This window comes from Eptesicus fuscus, chromosome 5 (genome assembly GCF_027574615.1).
Source record: "Eptesicus fuscus isolate TK198812 chromosome 5, DD_ASM_mEF_20220401, whole genome shotgun sequence".
Lineage (NCBI taxonomy): Eukaryota > Metazoa > Chordata > Mammalia > Chiroptera > Vespertilionidae > Eptesicus > Eptesicus fuscus.
The window spans coordinates 103,232,104-103,248,726 of NC_072477.1; the positions used below are offsets into that span (position 1 = coordinate 103,232,104).

Consider the following 16,623-nt stretch of genomic DNA (forward strand, 5'->3'; position numbering starts at 1 on the left):
CTGTCCTTTCTCAGGCTAAAAACCTGTCAGACAATCTGCAGCTGAGTCAGGGAGCCCCAAAGCTATCAATAAAAGGCCCAAGGCCCGGCACCAGCACCAGCCTGCCTTGCTCCACAGCTGGGCCTCATCTGGGCACTTCCAAAACCAATACAAAGAGGAGGAATCTGCAGCTCTCTCTATAGCTGCTGCTGGTAGGCCACAGTCAGTGGCTGACTTTGCACCTCCTTGGAGATCCAAGAGCCAGTGTACCCAGTGGTCAGTGAGAGACCATACCAGATTACAACTCTTCACATCCATAAGTAACACACTCAAGGGGCAGACTCAGTGAGCACCAAAGCCCCACTGAAGCAAGTCCTGCCCCATAAGGGTGTCTCCTACATAGCAGCTCTTCCATTGTAGACACAGCTGGTCCTCACAGCCAACTTGCCTGGAGGTCAATTCCTCCCAGTGATACCAACAGCAATCAAGGTTCAACTACAACAAGACTGTGCACACAGCCCACAAAGGGGTGCACCAAGAGTGTCCACCTCAGGTGATTGAGGAGGCTGAGCCACTGGGCCCTATAGGACAGCTACCACACAAGGCCACTCTATCAACTCAAGGAGACTTAGCAGCTACCCAATACATAGAAACAAACAAAGGGTAGCAGCCAAAATGCAGAGACAAAGAAACATGTCACAAATGAAAGAAATGGAAGAAAGCAAACTATTGGATATACAGTTCAAAACCACAGTTATAAGGTTACTCAAGAATCTTCTAGAAACCTCCGAGGAACTTAGTGAGTGAGACCTTCAAGGGTCTTAGTGAGAATACAAAAAGAAAGAAAGAAAAAGGACCAGTCAGAAATTAAGCATACAACGACTGAAATAAAGAATAATATACAGAGATTCTACAGTAGACCAAAGGATCCCAAGAATCAAGTCAATGATCTGAAATACAAGGAGGCAAAAAACACCCAACTAGAAGAGCAAAAAGAAAAAAGAATCAAAAAATATGAAGATAGTGTAAGGAGCCTCTGGGACAACTTCAAGCGTACCAACATCCAAATTATGGGGGTGCCAGAATAAGAGAGAGAGCAAGATATTGAAAACATAGTTGAAGAAATAATGACAGAAAACATCCCCTATCTGGTGAAAAAAATAGACTTACAAGTCCAAGAAGCGCAGAGAACCCCAAACAAGAGGAATCCAAAGAGAACCACACCAAGACACATCATAATTAAAATGCCAAGGGCAAAAGACTAAGAGAGAATCTTACAAGCAGCAAGAGAAAAACAGTTAGTTACTTACATGGGAGTACCCAGACGATTGTCAGCTGATTTCTCAACAGAAACTATGCAGGCAAGAAGGGAGTGGCAAGAAATATTCAAAGTGATGAATAGCAAGAACCTACAACCAAGATTACTCTACCCAGCAAAGCTATCATTTAGAACTGAAGGTCAGATAAAGAGCTTCACAGATAAGAAAAAGCTAAAGGAGTTCATCACCGCCAAACCAGTATTATTTGAAATGCTGAAGGGTATTCTTTAAGAAGAGGAAGAAGAAGAAAAAGGTAAAGATAAAAAATTATGAACAACGAAGTGACAACAAATACATACCTATCAACAAGTGAATCTAAAAATCAAATGAATAAAAAATCTGATGAATAGAACAAACTGGTGAATGTAATAGAATCAAGGGCATGGAAATGGAGCGGACTGACAATTCTCAGGGGAATATGTTGTGGGGGGTGCTGGCCTGGGGTGGAATGAGAACTGGGTGGAGGGGAGTTATGGGGGGAAAAAAGAGGGCCATCTGAAATAATCTGAACAATAAAGATTAAAAATAAGTATTGCCTCTTGTTCAATTTTTTTGGTAAGAATTTGTGAAGAATAGATTTTAAATCTTTGACTGTTTGGTAGAATTCACTGGTGAAGCCATCTGGTCCTGGACTTTTATTTTGGGGAGGTTTTTGACAGTTGTTTCAATTTCCTCACATCGATCTATTTAGTTTTCCAATTCTTCATGATTTAGTCTAGGATGGTTATATATTTCTTAGGAACTTATCCATTTATTCTAGATTAGGGAATTTGGAATTCCAATTTGGAGGAACTTATCCATTTATTCTAGATAATGGAACTTATCCATTTATTCTAGATTAGGAATTTATTCTAGATTATGGAATTTGGAACTTATCCATTTATTCTAGATTATGGAATCTTCATGATTTAGTCTAGGATGGTTATATATTTCTTAGGAACTTATCCATTTATTCTAGATTATGGAATTAATATAGCCTTTCATAATATTCTAGTATAATCCTCTGTACTAGTATATCTATGAAGACTATAGTGACTTCTCCTCTCTCATTTCTGATTTTGTTTATATGGGACTTCTCCCTTTTTTCCTTAATGAGTCTAGTCAGAGGATTGTCAATTTTATTAATCTTTTCAAAGAATCAGCTCTTTGTTTTATTAATTTTTTTTTTGTATAGTCTTTTTGTTCTCTCTTTTAGTTCCGCTCTAATTTTTATTTCATTTCTTCTGCTGACTTTGGGTTGCTTTTGTTCTTTTTCTAGTTTTTTAAGATGTAATGTTGGGTTGTTTACTTGAGATTTCTCTTATTTCTTGATAGGCCTGTAATGATATAAACTTCCCTCTTATTACTGCTTTTGCTGCATCCCAGAAGTTTTGATATGTTGTATTGTCATTCTCATTTGCTTCTAGATATCTTCAGATCTCAAGTTTTAAAATTTAAATAAAAAAAAATATATATATATGTATATATACATATATACATATATATATATATATATATGTATCGATTTCAGAGAGGAAGGGAGAGAAAGAGAGGAAAGGAGGAGAACAGAAGGAGGGGGGATAGAGGGAGGAAGGGAGGGAGAACCATCGATTGGATGCCTACTGCACACCCCACACTGAGGATTGAGCCTGTAACCCAGGCATGTGCCCTGACCAGGAATTGAACAGTGGACTCCTGGTTCATAGGTTGACGCTCAACCACTGAACCACATTGGCCAGGCTTAATCTCATGTATTATTTCTATTTTGACCCAGTCATTTTTTAGCAGTATTTTGTTTACTCTCCATGTATTTGTGGATTTCTCTACTTCTTTTTTGCAGTTGGTTGCAAATTTCAAGGAATTGTGGTTGGAGAATATGCTTGGTATAATTTCAATCCTCTTAAATTCGTTGATGCTAGTTTTGTGACCCAACATATGGTCTATCCTTGAGAATGTTCCATGAGCACCGCAGAAGAACTTACAACTTGATGTACTGGGATGAAATGTTCTGCAAATGTCAATTATGTTCATTTGGTCTAGTGTTTCATTTAAGGCCAATATCCCTTTATTGATTTTCTGTTTGGTTGATCTGACTAGAGCTGTAAATGGAGTATTAAGGTCCCCAACTATAATTGTGTTTGGATTTGTTTTTCCCTTCTGTGAGTAGTAGGTTTTATATATTTCGGGTGCATGTATATTAAGAAGTGTTATGTTTTCTTGGTAGTATACCCTGTATCATTATAAAGTGTCCATCTTTGTCATCTTTAAATATATTTTGTCAGATAAAAGTATGGCTTCACCTACTATTCTGAGTTTGCTTAGAGAATTATTTTCCAACCTTTTACTTTGAATCTACTTTTGTCTTTGCAGCTTAGATGTGTCTCATGCAGGCAGCATATGGTTGGGTTTTGTTTCTTTGATCCACTCTGCTATTCAGTGCCTCTTTATTGGTGAACTCGACCATTTACATTTAGGATAATTATTGATGTATTAGCATTTCCTATAGCCATTTTATCTTTTGTTTTCTGGTAGCTCTGGGCTTCCATTGCTTCTTTTCCTTTGTGTTTCTGTTGTTTTTGTTTGGTGGTATTCCATACTTCTTTCCTCTGTTTCCTCTTTAAGCTATGTGTCCTGGTTTGGGAATTTGTGTGTGTGGTTACCATTAGGTTTATAAAAGATAGACTTACATATATACCGTAGTTTTTTTTTTTCTTTTGAGTGCATCTGATCTTCATCCTCTTTTGCCAGCACAGACCTTCAGCCCCTCCCCTTTTATGTTTTTGTTGTCGCAAATTATCCCTGCTTATGCTGTAAGTTTTTTTATGATTTTACTCATAGTGACCTTATGTTCTTTGTTTCTGGTAGAAAAACTTCCTTGTGTATTTCCTGCAATGGAGGTTTTCTGGTGATAATCTCCCTCAGCTCCTGTATGTCTGGGAGCATTTTTATTTCTCCTTCATATTTAGTGAATAATTTTGCTGGATATAGTATTCGTGGCTGGTAATGTCTCTCTTTCAGATGTTTGAATATTGGTTCCACTCACTTCTGGCTTGTAGAGATTCTGCTGAGAAGTTGGATGAAATTCTAATGGTCACTTCCTTCTTTTCTCTGGCTGCTTTGAGAATTTTTCTTTGTCGTTAATTTTTCACAGCTTTAATACCAAGTGCCTTGGAGAGGGCCTCTTTGGATTGAGGTAACTAGGTGTTGTGTATCATTCTTTCCATATGTTTGGGAAGTTCTCATCCACAATTTGTTCGAATAGACTCTCCATTCCATGGTCCCTCTCCTTCTCCTTCTCTTCTGCAAAGTCTCTAATTCTAATATTGCTTTTTCCAATGGAGTCAGATAGTTCTTGTAGAGTTCTTTTATTTTTCTTTATACTGAGGTCTCTCTCTTCTTCCTTCTGTGTCATTTCTAGATTCCCATCTTCGATATCACTCATTCTTTCCTCCATCTGGTTGTCTCTGTTTTCTATGCTCAACAGTTCACATATACATATACACACACATATATACACACACACATATATGTACATATGTATGTATATGTGTGTATATATATGTGTGTGTGTGTGTGTGTGTGTGTGTGTGTGTGTGTGTGTGTATGTATGTATATGTATGTGTGTATATATATATACTAGAGGCCCGGTGCATGAAATTCGTGCTCGGAGGGGGGTTGTCCCTCAGCCCAGCCTGTACCCTCTCCAATCTGGGACCCCTTGAGGGATGTCCGACTGCCCTCTCACAATCCAGGACTGCTGGCTCCCAACTGCTTGCCTGCCTGCCTTCCTGATTGACCCTAACCGCTTCTGCCTACCAGCCTGATCACCCCCGAACCACTCCGCTGCCAGCCTGTTTGCCCCCAACTTCCCTCCTCTGCCGGCCTGGTCACCCCTAACTGCCCTCTCCTACAGGGTTGATCACCTCCAACTGCCCTCCCTTGCAAGCCTGGTCCCTCTCAACTGCCCTCCCTTGCAGGCCTGGTCCTTCTCAACTGCCCTCCCTTGCAGGCTGGGTGCCTCCCAACTGCCCTCTCCTGCTGGCCATCTTGTGGTGGCCATATTGTGTCCACATGGGGGCAGCTATATTGTGTGTTGCAGTGATGATCAATCTGCATATTACTCTTTTATTAGATAGGATAGAGGCCTGGTACAGGGGTGGGGGCCAGCTGGTTTGCCCTGTAGGGGTGTCCCTGATCAGGGTGGGGTTCCCTTGGGGCGTGGGGCAGCCTGAGCGAGGGGCCTGTGGTGGTTTGCAGGTTGGCCATGCCCCCTGGCGACCCAAGCGGAGGCCCTGGTATGTAGAATTTATTCTCCTTCTACAATTGAAACTTTGTAGCCTGGAGCAGAGCCAAGCCTGGGGCTCCCTCCGTGGCCAGCAGCCATTTCTGTTGGGGGTATAATTGAAACTTTGTAGCCTTAAGTGGTGAGCCCGGCCAGGGTGTGCGGAAAGCTTTGCTTCCCCTGTTGCCAGGGACAACCCTGGCCTGCTCTCTCAAGCTCCATTCTGCCACCATTTCTGTTTCCATTCTGCCACCATTTCTGTTTGAATTTGTTTACCTTCTATAATTGAAACTTTGTAGCTTGAGTGGAGGCTTAGGCCTGGCAAGGGCAGGTGGAAAGCTTGGCTTCCTCTGTTACCTAGGAAACCTTGCTCTCTGTGGCTGTAGCCATCTTGGTTTGGGTTAATTTGCATGCTCGCTCTGATTGGATGGTGGGTGTGGCTTGTGGGTGTGGCTTGTGTGTGTGTCGGGGGTATGGTCAATTTTCATATTTGTCTATTATTATGTAGGGGGGAGAGGGAGAGAGAGAGAGAGAGAGAGAGAGAGAGAGAGAGAGAGAGAGAGAATGAATCATCAATCAGCTGCCTCCTGTACCACCCACACAGAGGACTGGGGGCATGTGCCTCATCTGGGAATCTAACCGTGACCTCCTGGTTCATAGGTCAATACTCAACCACTGAAACACACAGGTCAGGCCAGTAGTTCACTCTTAATATCCTTAATTTCACATTTCATTCCTAGGATTTCTGATTTGTTCTTTTTTCAAGTTTCAATTTCTTCTGTACCCATTTGGTTCATTCGTTTTCTGAGTCCATTGTATTGCCTATCTGTATTTTCTCACATATCTTTGAGTATTTTCAGAAATGCAATCTTGAAATGTCATTATATCACATATTTCCATGTGTTCCAGCTTGCTTTCTGGTGATTTTTCATTTTCTTTCTGGTCATCCTCATTACTGTGCTTACCCATGTTATTTGCTGTCCTCCTTTGCCTCTGCATTTATCTCTGAAGAGTTCTTTCTACTATTTTCCAGTGGGTGGCACTGATTCACAAGATTTTTTTTTACCTCTGTAATCTCCCTGTCTTGAACCTCCCTGGCTTCCATAAGACAGTCATGCTCCTTGGGGGTAGAGTTTGTTTTGCTCCCGCCATAATGGCAACTTTTGACCTCTGAGGGGTTCCACCCCAAGGTCCCTCCTGGGGATCAGTCAAATGGAAATAGTGGTTCTACTGCAACAGCTCTTGATTTACAGATAATATGCTCCTGAACCCAACTTCAATGACAATGGGTGGTGAGTTTTGGGAGTCCAAGTGGCCAAAGGGTTCTGTGGTTCCATTTCTTTGTCTGAAATACCACGCCAGGCCTGACAGTTGAAAGCTGCAAGGCAGAACCCATGCTTTGTCAGGCATCTGCTGACTCAGACACTGTCCGCTCTCTCACCACTCGCCCTGCTAGACTGTCCCCCTCCCCCACCCCTAGAGCTCTCTGTTCCTCCAGGTTGAAGGAAGTGCCTGCTACCACTGGCTTTCTCCCCTCTCCCGGCTGGCCCAGTTGCCAGTTCCCAGCTGCAGAGCTGCACCTGCATGCCATCTGCACTTTCCTTCTTATCCCCCCATTTATTCCTGGTTGTCCTCCTTTAGATGTTTCAATGCATAGGTCTCTCAGGCATGCGGCTGTGTTGAGCAGGGATTTCTTTGTTGAGTTATAGTTGGTTAACTTGTTGAAATTTCAGGGGGGAGAGAATAAGGGTCCGTCTCACACTGCCATTCCTCTGATGTCACTATGCACATGTTTTTAAAACATGCAATAGCTGATTTTTTAGTCATGGGTATGAACCGCTTTTCCATTAGATTGTCAAATGAAAAACAAAAAAAATCACAACAGCCAACACAATAGCCATCCAGAGCAAATGAATCAAAATTATACCTATTTTTTTATCTGACTGGCTAAAAATATATTTTTCGTGTACTGCAGAATTTTAAATTAGCTTCTGTGTGCCATAATATAAACAAGATTGAAAATCACTGCTGTAGACTGCTTTTTTAAAAATTGTTGGTTTTAGAGAGAGAGAGAAGGGAAAGAAAAACATTTATTTGTTGTTCCACCTATCTAAGCACTCACTGGTTGATTCCTGAATGTGCCCTGACCAGGGATCAAACCCACAACCTTGGTCTATCGGAACAAAGCTCCAACCAACTGAGCTACCCAGCCAGGGCAATAGATTGCTTAATTTTTTAAATTTTTTACCTTTGTTGGTAATATACACTTCTATGCCTCAATTCTGGCTAAGTCATATTCATTGTTGAAAACCAAATTTAGATGTTATCTACCCAGTAGGTGTTTGCTACCATCATTCTGTGTGATATGTAACACCCTGGAATGTTGTCTCTGCATTACAACATTCAAAACATTGTACTATAGTTAATTACTTGATAACCATTGTCAGGCCAAATTCTAAACACAAAAAACTATGTACATAGTTTTTTCTTTCTTTCTGTATACAACAAGTTACCTAACACAAAAAAAGTGTACCTCTCATTAATATTATGTTAGGAGACAGTCTGATATTGCTAAGGTAATGAGAATAATCAAGAGTTTAAATTCCCCAAGATAGACATGAAGGAGAATTAAAAATAAATTAAATTTAAATACATTAAGATATAGTTGCTTTTTAATTATCTAAAACACCATTTTTCCCCTTAAAATCAATGATAGTTACTAAATGAGAACAGAAAATATTCACAACAGATGTAAAATTAAAGGCCAATGACTAAATTACCACTTATTAAAAAATATCAATAAACATCTCTATTTCAGCCCTGGACGGTTTGGCTCAGTGGATAGAGCATCGGCCTGCGGACTCAAGGGTCCCGGGTTCGATTCCAGTCAAGGGCATGTATCTTGGTTGCGGGCACATACCCAGTAGGGAGTGTGCAAGAAGCAGCTGATCAGTGTTTCTCTCTCATTGATGTTTCTAACTCTATCCCTCTCTGTAAAAAATCAATAAAAATTAATTTAAAAAAAATCTCTATTTCACAAACTATTGAAAAATTAAAATGCCCTAGTTATTTAATAAAGATAACCTTGATAAATATGTATTACCATGTATTAATTACTATAACCTACTATTACTAACATAACAAGATATCATATTCTAAATGTCAATTAGTCAAATAAATGGCACTTAAGAGAAATTACTTACATGAAATTATTCTTAGGTGAATGAACAGAAAGACTTTCCTAATAAAGATTATGGTGACTGGTCAGATTTTCTTCTACTATTTCTAAGAGATACTTCCTTGTACAGTGTCGTCTTCTTTTTTTTCTTGTACCATTTCTAAGACATATTAACATATACACCCTTTCCTTCTTATACAAAGGAAAAGTTGATATACTGCATTTTTCAAAGCATAAGTAGAGAAAATGTCAGTGTTTGCTTAGGCTAATATCTTCAGGTAACTTAGAACAATTTCACACAGTGTACAATCTTTCAGATATTACCCCTACTTAAAATAATAAATCATTAATTATTACTGTTAATAAATAACAAAAATAAAAATTGAACAGTGACCACCCCTTCTCCACCCCCAATGTTCCAGAAAGCAGCAAAAGAAATTATTAGATTCTGATTAAACTTTTCTAAAACTGGAAACTACTGGAAAGTAACCTGGACTTTCTGGAAAAAGCATTTACTATTGAAATTCACTAATAGTGCCACAAATAAAAATCAAATGGTTGTGTCTCCTTATGATGCTATAAAGATATTTAATATAATGGTTAATATAATGTTGTGTGTTTGTGTCTGGCATATTTAGGGAGAACAGGTTTTTCTAGAGTATCTGATTCATCAAGTCTGGGTTTCTAAATAAAATACTAATGTCTATAAAAAGTGGTTCATTACAGAAATGTAGTAAACCATAAAAAAATTTAAAACATAAACAGTATTAATATATAAGTAGCATAACTATAAAATACTATTAAAAAGTGCTGCACCAACCCGGCTGGTGTGGCTCAGTATTAAGTGTTGTCCTATGAATCAGGAGGTCGAAGTTCCATTCAGTCAGGGCACATGCCCAGGTTATGGGCTCAATCCCCAATGTGGGGTGTGCAGAAGGCAGCCTATCAATGATTCTCTTTCATCATTAATGTTTCTATCTCTCCCTCTCCCTTCCTCTCTGAAATCAATTAAAAAAAAAAAGTGCTGCACTTGAATTTCATTATTAGTTGCTTTAATGGTAACCAGAAAGGAAGGTAGAGAAGAAAAGGTAAAAACCATCAGTAGGAGGAAAAAATAGCAATCTACAATTAAGCTACAGAAAATCTCTTTCTAAATTATTACCATAATCAGAGCATATAAATTTCATTAAATTAGATATAATTAAGTTTGTCTTACCTGTGCAGAGGTAATGTAACCATGTAAGTTTCCTTCCACTGAAATGCTGGCTGTAAAATAATTCAAACTGTAAAAAATTAAAAAAGTCAAATTATTTTCCGCTACTGTAACAATTTACTTGGCTATTACTACACTGAAAAAGGTTTTTAAAAAGTTCGTGTTATAAAAAGACATTATACCCCATCAGATATATCTACTTGTTTTACACAAGAGAAAACACATCTGTGCAAGTCTCTAAACAACATATGAAAATTACTCCAGCTCTTTTCACTTACAACCTTGTCCAGGATACTTTCTACTAAAATACAGCCCTGCAAATTTGACTTTTTAAAATAAAATCGGAAATAACGTAGTGATTCAATATCATTTTTTAAAGTTATCAATTCAGACTTTATAAGTATTAATTACGAACCAAACACACTATCATAAATTTCAACATGAAAATACAAGTCATACTTTTATTTCTAATCTATTTGCCAATGTATATATACCTTTGCTGAAGGACAGGTTAATATATCAATGGTTACCTATAAAGCGACATCCAATATTTAACTTCCACGTCCAGTCGAACACTAATACAAGCAAAGCTTCAGAGTACTTGTCTTTGTATCTTCTCTTGTTGATATTATTACAAAAAAATTAAATTTAACATCCTATTATTGTAACTTTTAAAAATATTCATTTGTTGGACTGAATGTGCAATTGGAGGACACCAGTCCAAAAAACATAGTTCATATCATTTATTTATTTATTTATTTATTTATTTATTATTATTTATTATTTTATATTCTTTAGAGAGGAAGGGAGGGAATGAGGGAGAGAGAAAGAGAGAAAAAAACATCAATTTGTTGTTCCACTTATTTATGCATTCATTGATTGATTCTTATATGTGCTCTGACCAGGGATTGAATCTGCAATCTTGGCATATCAGGTCAACACTGTAACCAACTGAGCGACCCAGCCAGGACTCAATTATTACCTTTTAATGAGCTATTACATGAATATAGTGAGAAAATAAAACTGATACATTAAAAAGATAAAAAATCAGCTTTATTGAAATGTCACAATTCCAAATTGTGATTGTGGACAGACTTTTATTAAGATTTTTAAAATTGATTTTAATAGAGAGAGGGAGAGGGAGAGAAAGAAACATCAATTGGCTGCCTCTTGCACACCCACTGCCAGGGATCAAGCCCACAACTCAGGCATGTGCCCTGACCGAGAATCAAATCAGTAACCTTTCAGTACACTGGACAACACTCAATCAGCTGAGCCACACTGGCCAGAATGTGGACAGATATTTTAGAATGATGTGTCATTGTGTCATATATAATATATCTAAAGCTTTTATTTGTATATCAAACTTTACCATTTGTACTTTCAAAAGGAAGTTTAAATAAAGCAATTAGTAACATCTGACCTATCAGCTGCACTATGCTCACTCCGTACAACAAAACTGATCACTCTCAGCCAAGGAAATTAATAAATTCTTTCAGCAGTTTATTCCAACTTTGCTTACTCCTAGGAAACTAAAACTTGTTAAGCATGTTTTCCCTTCAAGAGTGCATCATTCTCCTCTATGAGCAAATCCATCAAACACTTTGCATGATGAATAGGAAATGACTGGCACCTGAAATACTCAAGATTTTTTTCCTAGTTCAAATGTAGATAAAGAGAAAATAAAAATATGTCACAAAAGGATCCCAGAAGTATGCTTTGACCAATTAATAATCTCCAAGGGTGTTCATAAAATTAAATTACTGTTATACAGCTTATAATTTAACTAGAGGCATGGTGCACAAAATTCATGCACGGGTAGGATGCCTAGACCTGGCTGGCGATCAGGGACAATCTGCGGGGCGACCCGCGGGGGGACCCCCACTGGCACCTGCCTTGGCTGGCCTGGCGCCGCCCACACACTGGACCCGCTCCCCCCGCCAGTTGGGGCCTGCAGGCTGACAGCAGCTCCTGCGTTAAGCGTATGCCCCCTGGTGGTCAGTGTGCATCATAGCGACCAGTCGTTCCACCATTCGGTCGATTTGCATATTAGGGTTATATTATATAGGATTATTAAACACTTATAATGAATTAGTGGACAAAAGCAAATGAAAACATTTCTGAAACTGAGAAAAGTTTACCAGGTGTACCAGTTCATAACGCGGATTTTGTAATAAAAAAAACACACGATAATTTCAAGAGAAACATCAAAAGTGCTTTATTCAAACTAATGTCCATCGCCTAGCTACACATTTACTCCATCTTTCAGGTAATTTGTGGATACAGTCCCAATAGAACTTTTCTTGTTTTGAGGCAAACCATTCAGAGACCCAATTTTCCACTTCTTCATATGTTTTGAAGTGCTGCTCAGAAAGTGCGTGTGCCATAGATTGGAACAAGTGGTAATCTGAAGGAGCAAGGTCTGGTGCAGTGGTCGGCAAACTCATTAGTCAACGGAGCCAAATATCAACAGTACAACGACTGAAATTTCTTTTGAGAGCCAAATTTTTTAAATTTAAACTTCTTCTAACACCACTTCTTCAAAACAGACTCGCCCAGGCCGTGGTATTTTGTGGAAGAGCCACACTCAAGGGGCCAAAGAGCTGCATGTGGCTCACAAGCTGCAGTTTGCCGACCACGGGTCTAGTGAATACAGCAGGTGGGTTAATACTTCATAGGCAAGATCTTTAAACGTGTCTTCAACTGGTTTTGAAGTGTGTGATGGTACGTTATCATGAAGCAAAATTACTTTGCCGTGTCTTCTGGCACATTCTGGTTGTTTCACGATCAAAGCGTGGTTCAAATTGATTATTTGTTGTCAGTAGCAATCAGTATTAACCGTTTCACCTGGTTTTAGAAGCTCATAATACACTACACCTTCCTGATCCCACCAAACGCAGAGCATTGTCTTCTTTCCAAAGTGATTTGCCTTTCAGTTGATGTTGATGGTTGACCTGGATCAACCCATGATTTTGTGCATTTGGGATTCTCAAAATAAATCCACATTTCATTGCCAGTCATAATTCGATGCGAAAAAGACTTTCTTTCGTGCCACTGAAGCAACATTTTACTGATGACTTTTCGGTTTTCCATTTGTCTTTTGTTCAGTTGATGTGGCACCTATTTTCCTTCCTTTAAAATGTTTCCCATTGCTTGTAAACAATTGGAAATTGTTTGCTGAGCAACGTTTAATCTTTCTGCAAGTTGTTTTTGAGTTTGACACGCATCTTCATCCAATAATGCTTGTAACTGTTGGTCTTCAAACTTTTTCGGTTGACCTGAATGTTGGTTGTCTTTCACATTGAAATCATCATTTTTAAAGTGTTTAAACCAGCGTTCACAAGTATCTTGAGATGGAGCATGTTCACCATAAGCTTCCCGAAGTATATGATAACTTTCAACATCACTTTTCTTCAAATAATGAATTAAAACTTCCTGCAAATGCTCTTTTTTTGGCACGAAATTCGACATTTTTAAGTGTAAAAATACCTATGATGTTAACATCTTCAGCAAATTTGACATATGAAGTTTTAAAGCTTGCTGTCAATACAAAAAAATAGCATACATATCAAATTACATATATATCAACATACGTATAACTCCATCTATTGAAAAAAATCCGCATTATTAACCGGTACAACTGATAAAATGCCCTTTACAAATTATTTAACTGCAAAAGTATCTTTATATATTCAAAGGGTATATATTCAAAGCCTGAAGGCACATGTTTTACCTCTTTTTACTCCTAGCAACTGGTACTATCAGTCAAGTTTTATTGATGATATCGATATGCAAAAAAACCCCACCCATTACTCTATACTTAAATTAAATATCTGAATAGCTAATCATAACAAAAAGATTCAGTTCTAAATGAGGATATTATAAAATTATTTGGTATTACAAGACAGAAGCTGAGAAGCAAGATGGTGGCCAATGGGATGGTAGGCTGCAAGATAGTGTGTGAGTGAGAGAGCGAAAGGAGAGTGCATGGATGTGCAGGGAGTGTCTGTATTTGTGAGTGAGGGACAACTACATTCCGCAGGACTGCTGGGGACTAGCAGACCAGGCTCCCCTGGCCGGGCAGCATCTACTACTACTGAAATCGCTCCCGGAGTGGCCGGCTCTGCTGCAGATACTGCGCCATCTTGAAGTGAGAGCAGCTATGTTCAAAAGCCCAGCCTTACCTTCAACTGGGGAGATCTCAGATACCTCCTGGGACTTACAGCCACAACGCCCAGGAACCAGGTGCAAACTGACGAACACCAAGACTCCAGCCTCCCCGGCCACGGGCCCCTAAAAAGTTTGTCCAAGGGGAGACAAGGTGGTGGCCGAATACGTGGTTGGTTCCTATGCCTTCTCATAGAGCAGACAGAAGGAACAGCTCAATCAAATAACACCCACCCAGAATTAGTGATTTAAACACAGCTGGTGAGGCGATCTGTGAATGGAAAGGTCAGAGACTGCCTGGAGAGAAGTGAGATCTGGGATCCAGGCTGGATGGAGAAATACACACAGCGGGGACTAGAGTCTCAGAGGGAGACTGCACCCCACCAAATCCGCGGCCCTTGAGGTCAGTGCAGCCCTCAAACGTGGAAGGGGGTCCACAGGACTGCTGGCAGAGGGGAACTCTAGATGCCATGGGAGACTGTGCCCAGAAAGGCAGCCTGAAGTTCTATACTGACCGTGCAGTGCCGGAGGGAAAAAGACATGAGGCAGTGCAGTTGCTTTGTCTTTTGGACTTCCCTGCTTTTGCTTGCTAAGCCTAGTACATAGGATCTTCCAATTAAAAACACACACAGAGACTGCAGGGGAAAGTTGTTTTTGTGGAAACTGGGTACCAGAATAAGGAGAGACAAACAGGAAACCAGCTCTGGGTCAGTCCATCCCTCCACCCCAGTATTAAGTGTGCCAGGGAAAGAAGAGTCTAAACACTGGGTCAAGGGGCCATTTGGTCCCGGAAACTAATCCAGAAACACCGCCACCCAGGGGGTGTGTCATAAATTGACTATTGTGTAAATACAACTGAAGGCAGGCAGAGAAACAAAGTAAACAGAGAGATCCCACCTTCTTGAAAACAAGGTTGTGGCTTATGACACAGGAGTGGTGGACTGCAGGGAACTTCAACACTGTGCTGACTACCTGACAGGAAACAGACGTGCCAGGCAGAACAGTAGGGGGGGGGGGTCTTAAAAGAGCCCCCATGGGTCACTGAAGCCCCGCTGAAGTGAATGAACTTCATTACTTCACTTTTTAATTTTTTATCTTTTACTTAAACTAAATTTTTAAAAATCTTTTCTCACTTTACTGTTAATTTTTTATTATTTACTATTATTTTTCCTTTTTTAAAGTTTTATTTTATTTTATTTTATTTTATTTTTGGATCAGTGTTCTACATTCTTTTTATTTTTCTTTTAGCATTATTTTACTCTATCTCAATTTTTCTTTTATGCCAACACTCTCTTCCTCACTTTTCCCCTGCTTCTCTTACTCTATTCCTGCTTTAGTTTTTCTCTATCCTTTCTTTTCATTCACTGTTAAAAATTGATCTTACTCATATATATTATTTCCTCTTCCCTGCCACAAGTCCATGCACACTTCTCTCTACTCTTTAATCTCTAGCCAAACTTTTTTCTTTCCTTTTTCTCCCTTTTTTCTTCTTTCTATCTTCTTGTTGTTTGTTTGTTAGTTTTTTTTCTTTTTTTGCTTCTGTTTTTTCTCTCCTCGCTTGTTCTCTTTTTCTATTAATAGCTTAATTAGTTTCAATCACCAACCCAGGCCTATCTACTCTCTATTCCCCTTTTACAAAAATAGATGAATACATAGATAGAATAAAGGGAAAAGAATTTTTTAATATATATATATATTTTTATCTCTTTTATATACATACTAGAGGCCCAGTGCACAAATTTGTGCATGGGTGGGGTCTAGTCGGGCCATCCAAATAGAGGCTGAATGAGCCCAGGTTGGCTGTGGGGGAGGGGATGTGGGAGGTTGGCCGGCTGGCCCTGCCCCCTGGTCAAATTCCCAGGAAAACTCCCAGTAGAGGGGACAATTTTCATATTAGCCTTTTATTATATAGGATTTTTTAATAGATATATTTTAATATATACGTTTTTCTTTCTTTTTTAAATATTTTATTACTTTTCTTCTTATACACTCATTCTCTATCTCCCTCCTCTATACTGAATCGTGGCCATTTCCCCATTCATTCAACTCCTTGACCTTACATTCTAGAAATAAGCTCTACCTCTTCAGAATCATCTGGGTATTTGTTGTTTGGGTGTTTGTTGTTTGAAAATTTGTTGTTTGCATGTTTTTTGGATTAGTTGTTGTTTGTTGTTTGCATTCTTCTCTGAGTGTTTGTTGTTTCCATTTTTTGGATTAGTTGTTGGTTTGTTGGAGTTTTCTCCCCATATATATCTTTTCCCCGCTTCTTTTTTCTTCTCTTTCTATTCTCTCTTACATTTTTCCCTTTTATCATTATGATTTTTGCACTCTTTTCTCTCCCCTAATTCTCATTTCTCTGGTGGTCACTTTTATTTGGGGTTATTGGTATCATAAATATATTTGTGTTTGGTGCCCTGTGTGTTGTGTTTTGCCATTGCAGTCTTGAGAGGGAAGTTCATAGCTCTACAGGCCTACATCAAAAAACAAGAAACAATGGTAATTAATT

At 39.0% G+C, this 16,623-nt stretch overlaps 1 protein-coding gene across 3 annotated transcripts in view; it reads right to left on the reverse strand.

The window, feature by feature from the left end:
- Positions 1-16,623, reverse strand: part of CUL2 (cullin 2) — a 144,951-nt gene that overhangs the window by 21,400 nt on the left and 106,928 nt on the right. For all 3 annotated transcript variants that reach the window (XM_054716643.1, XM_054716640.1, XM_054716641.1), the window contains exon 17: positions 9,954-10,020. In XM_054716643.1, coding sequence (XP_054572618.1) covers positions 9,954-10,020 — 67 coding nt within the window. The remainder of the gene's footprint in view (positions 1-9,953; positions 10,021-16,623) is intronic.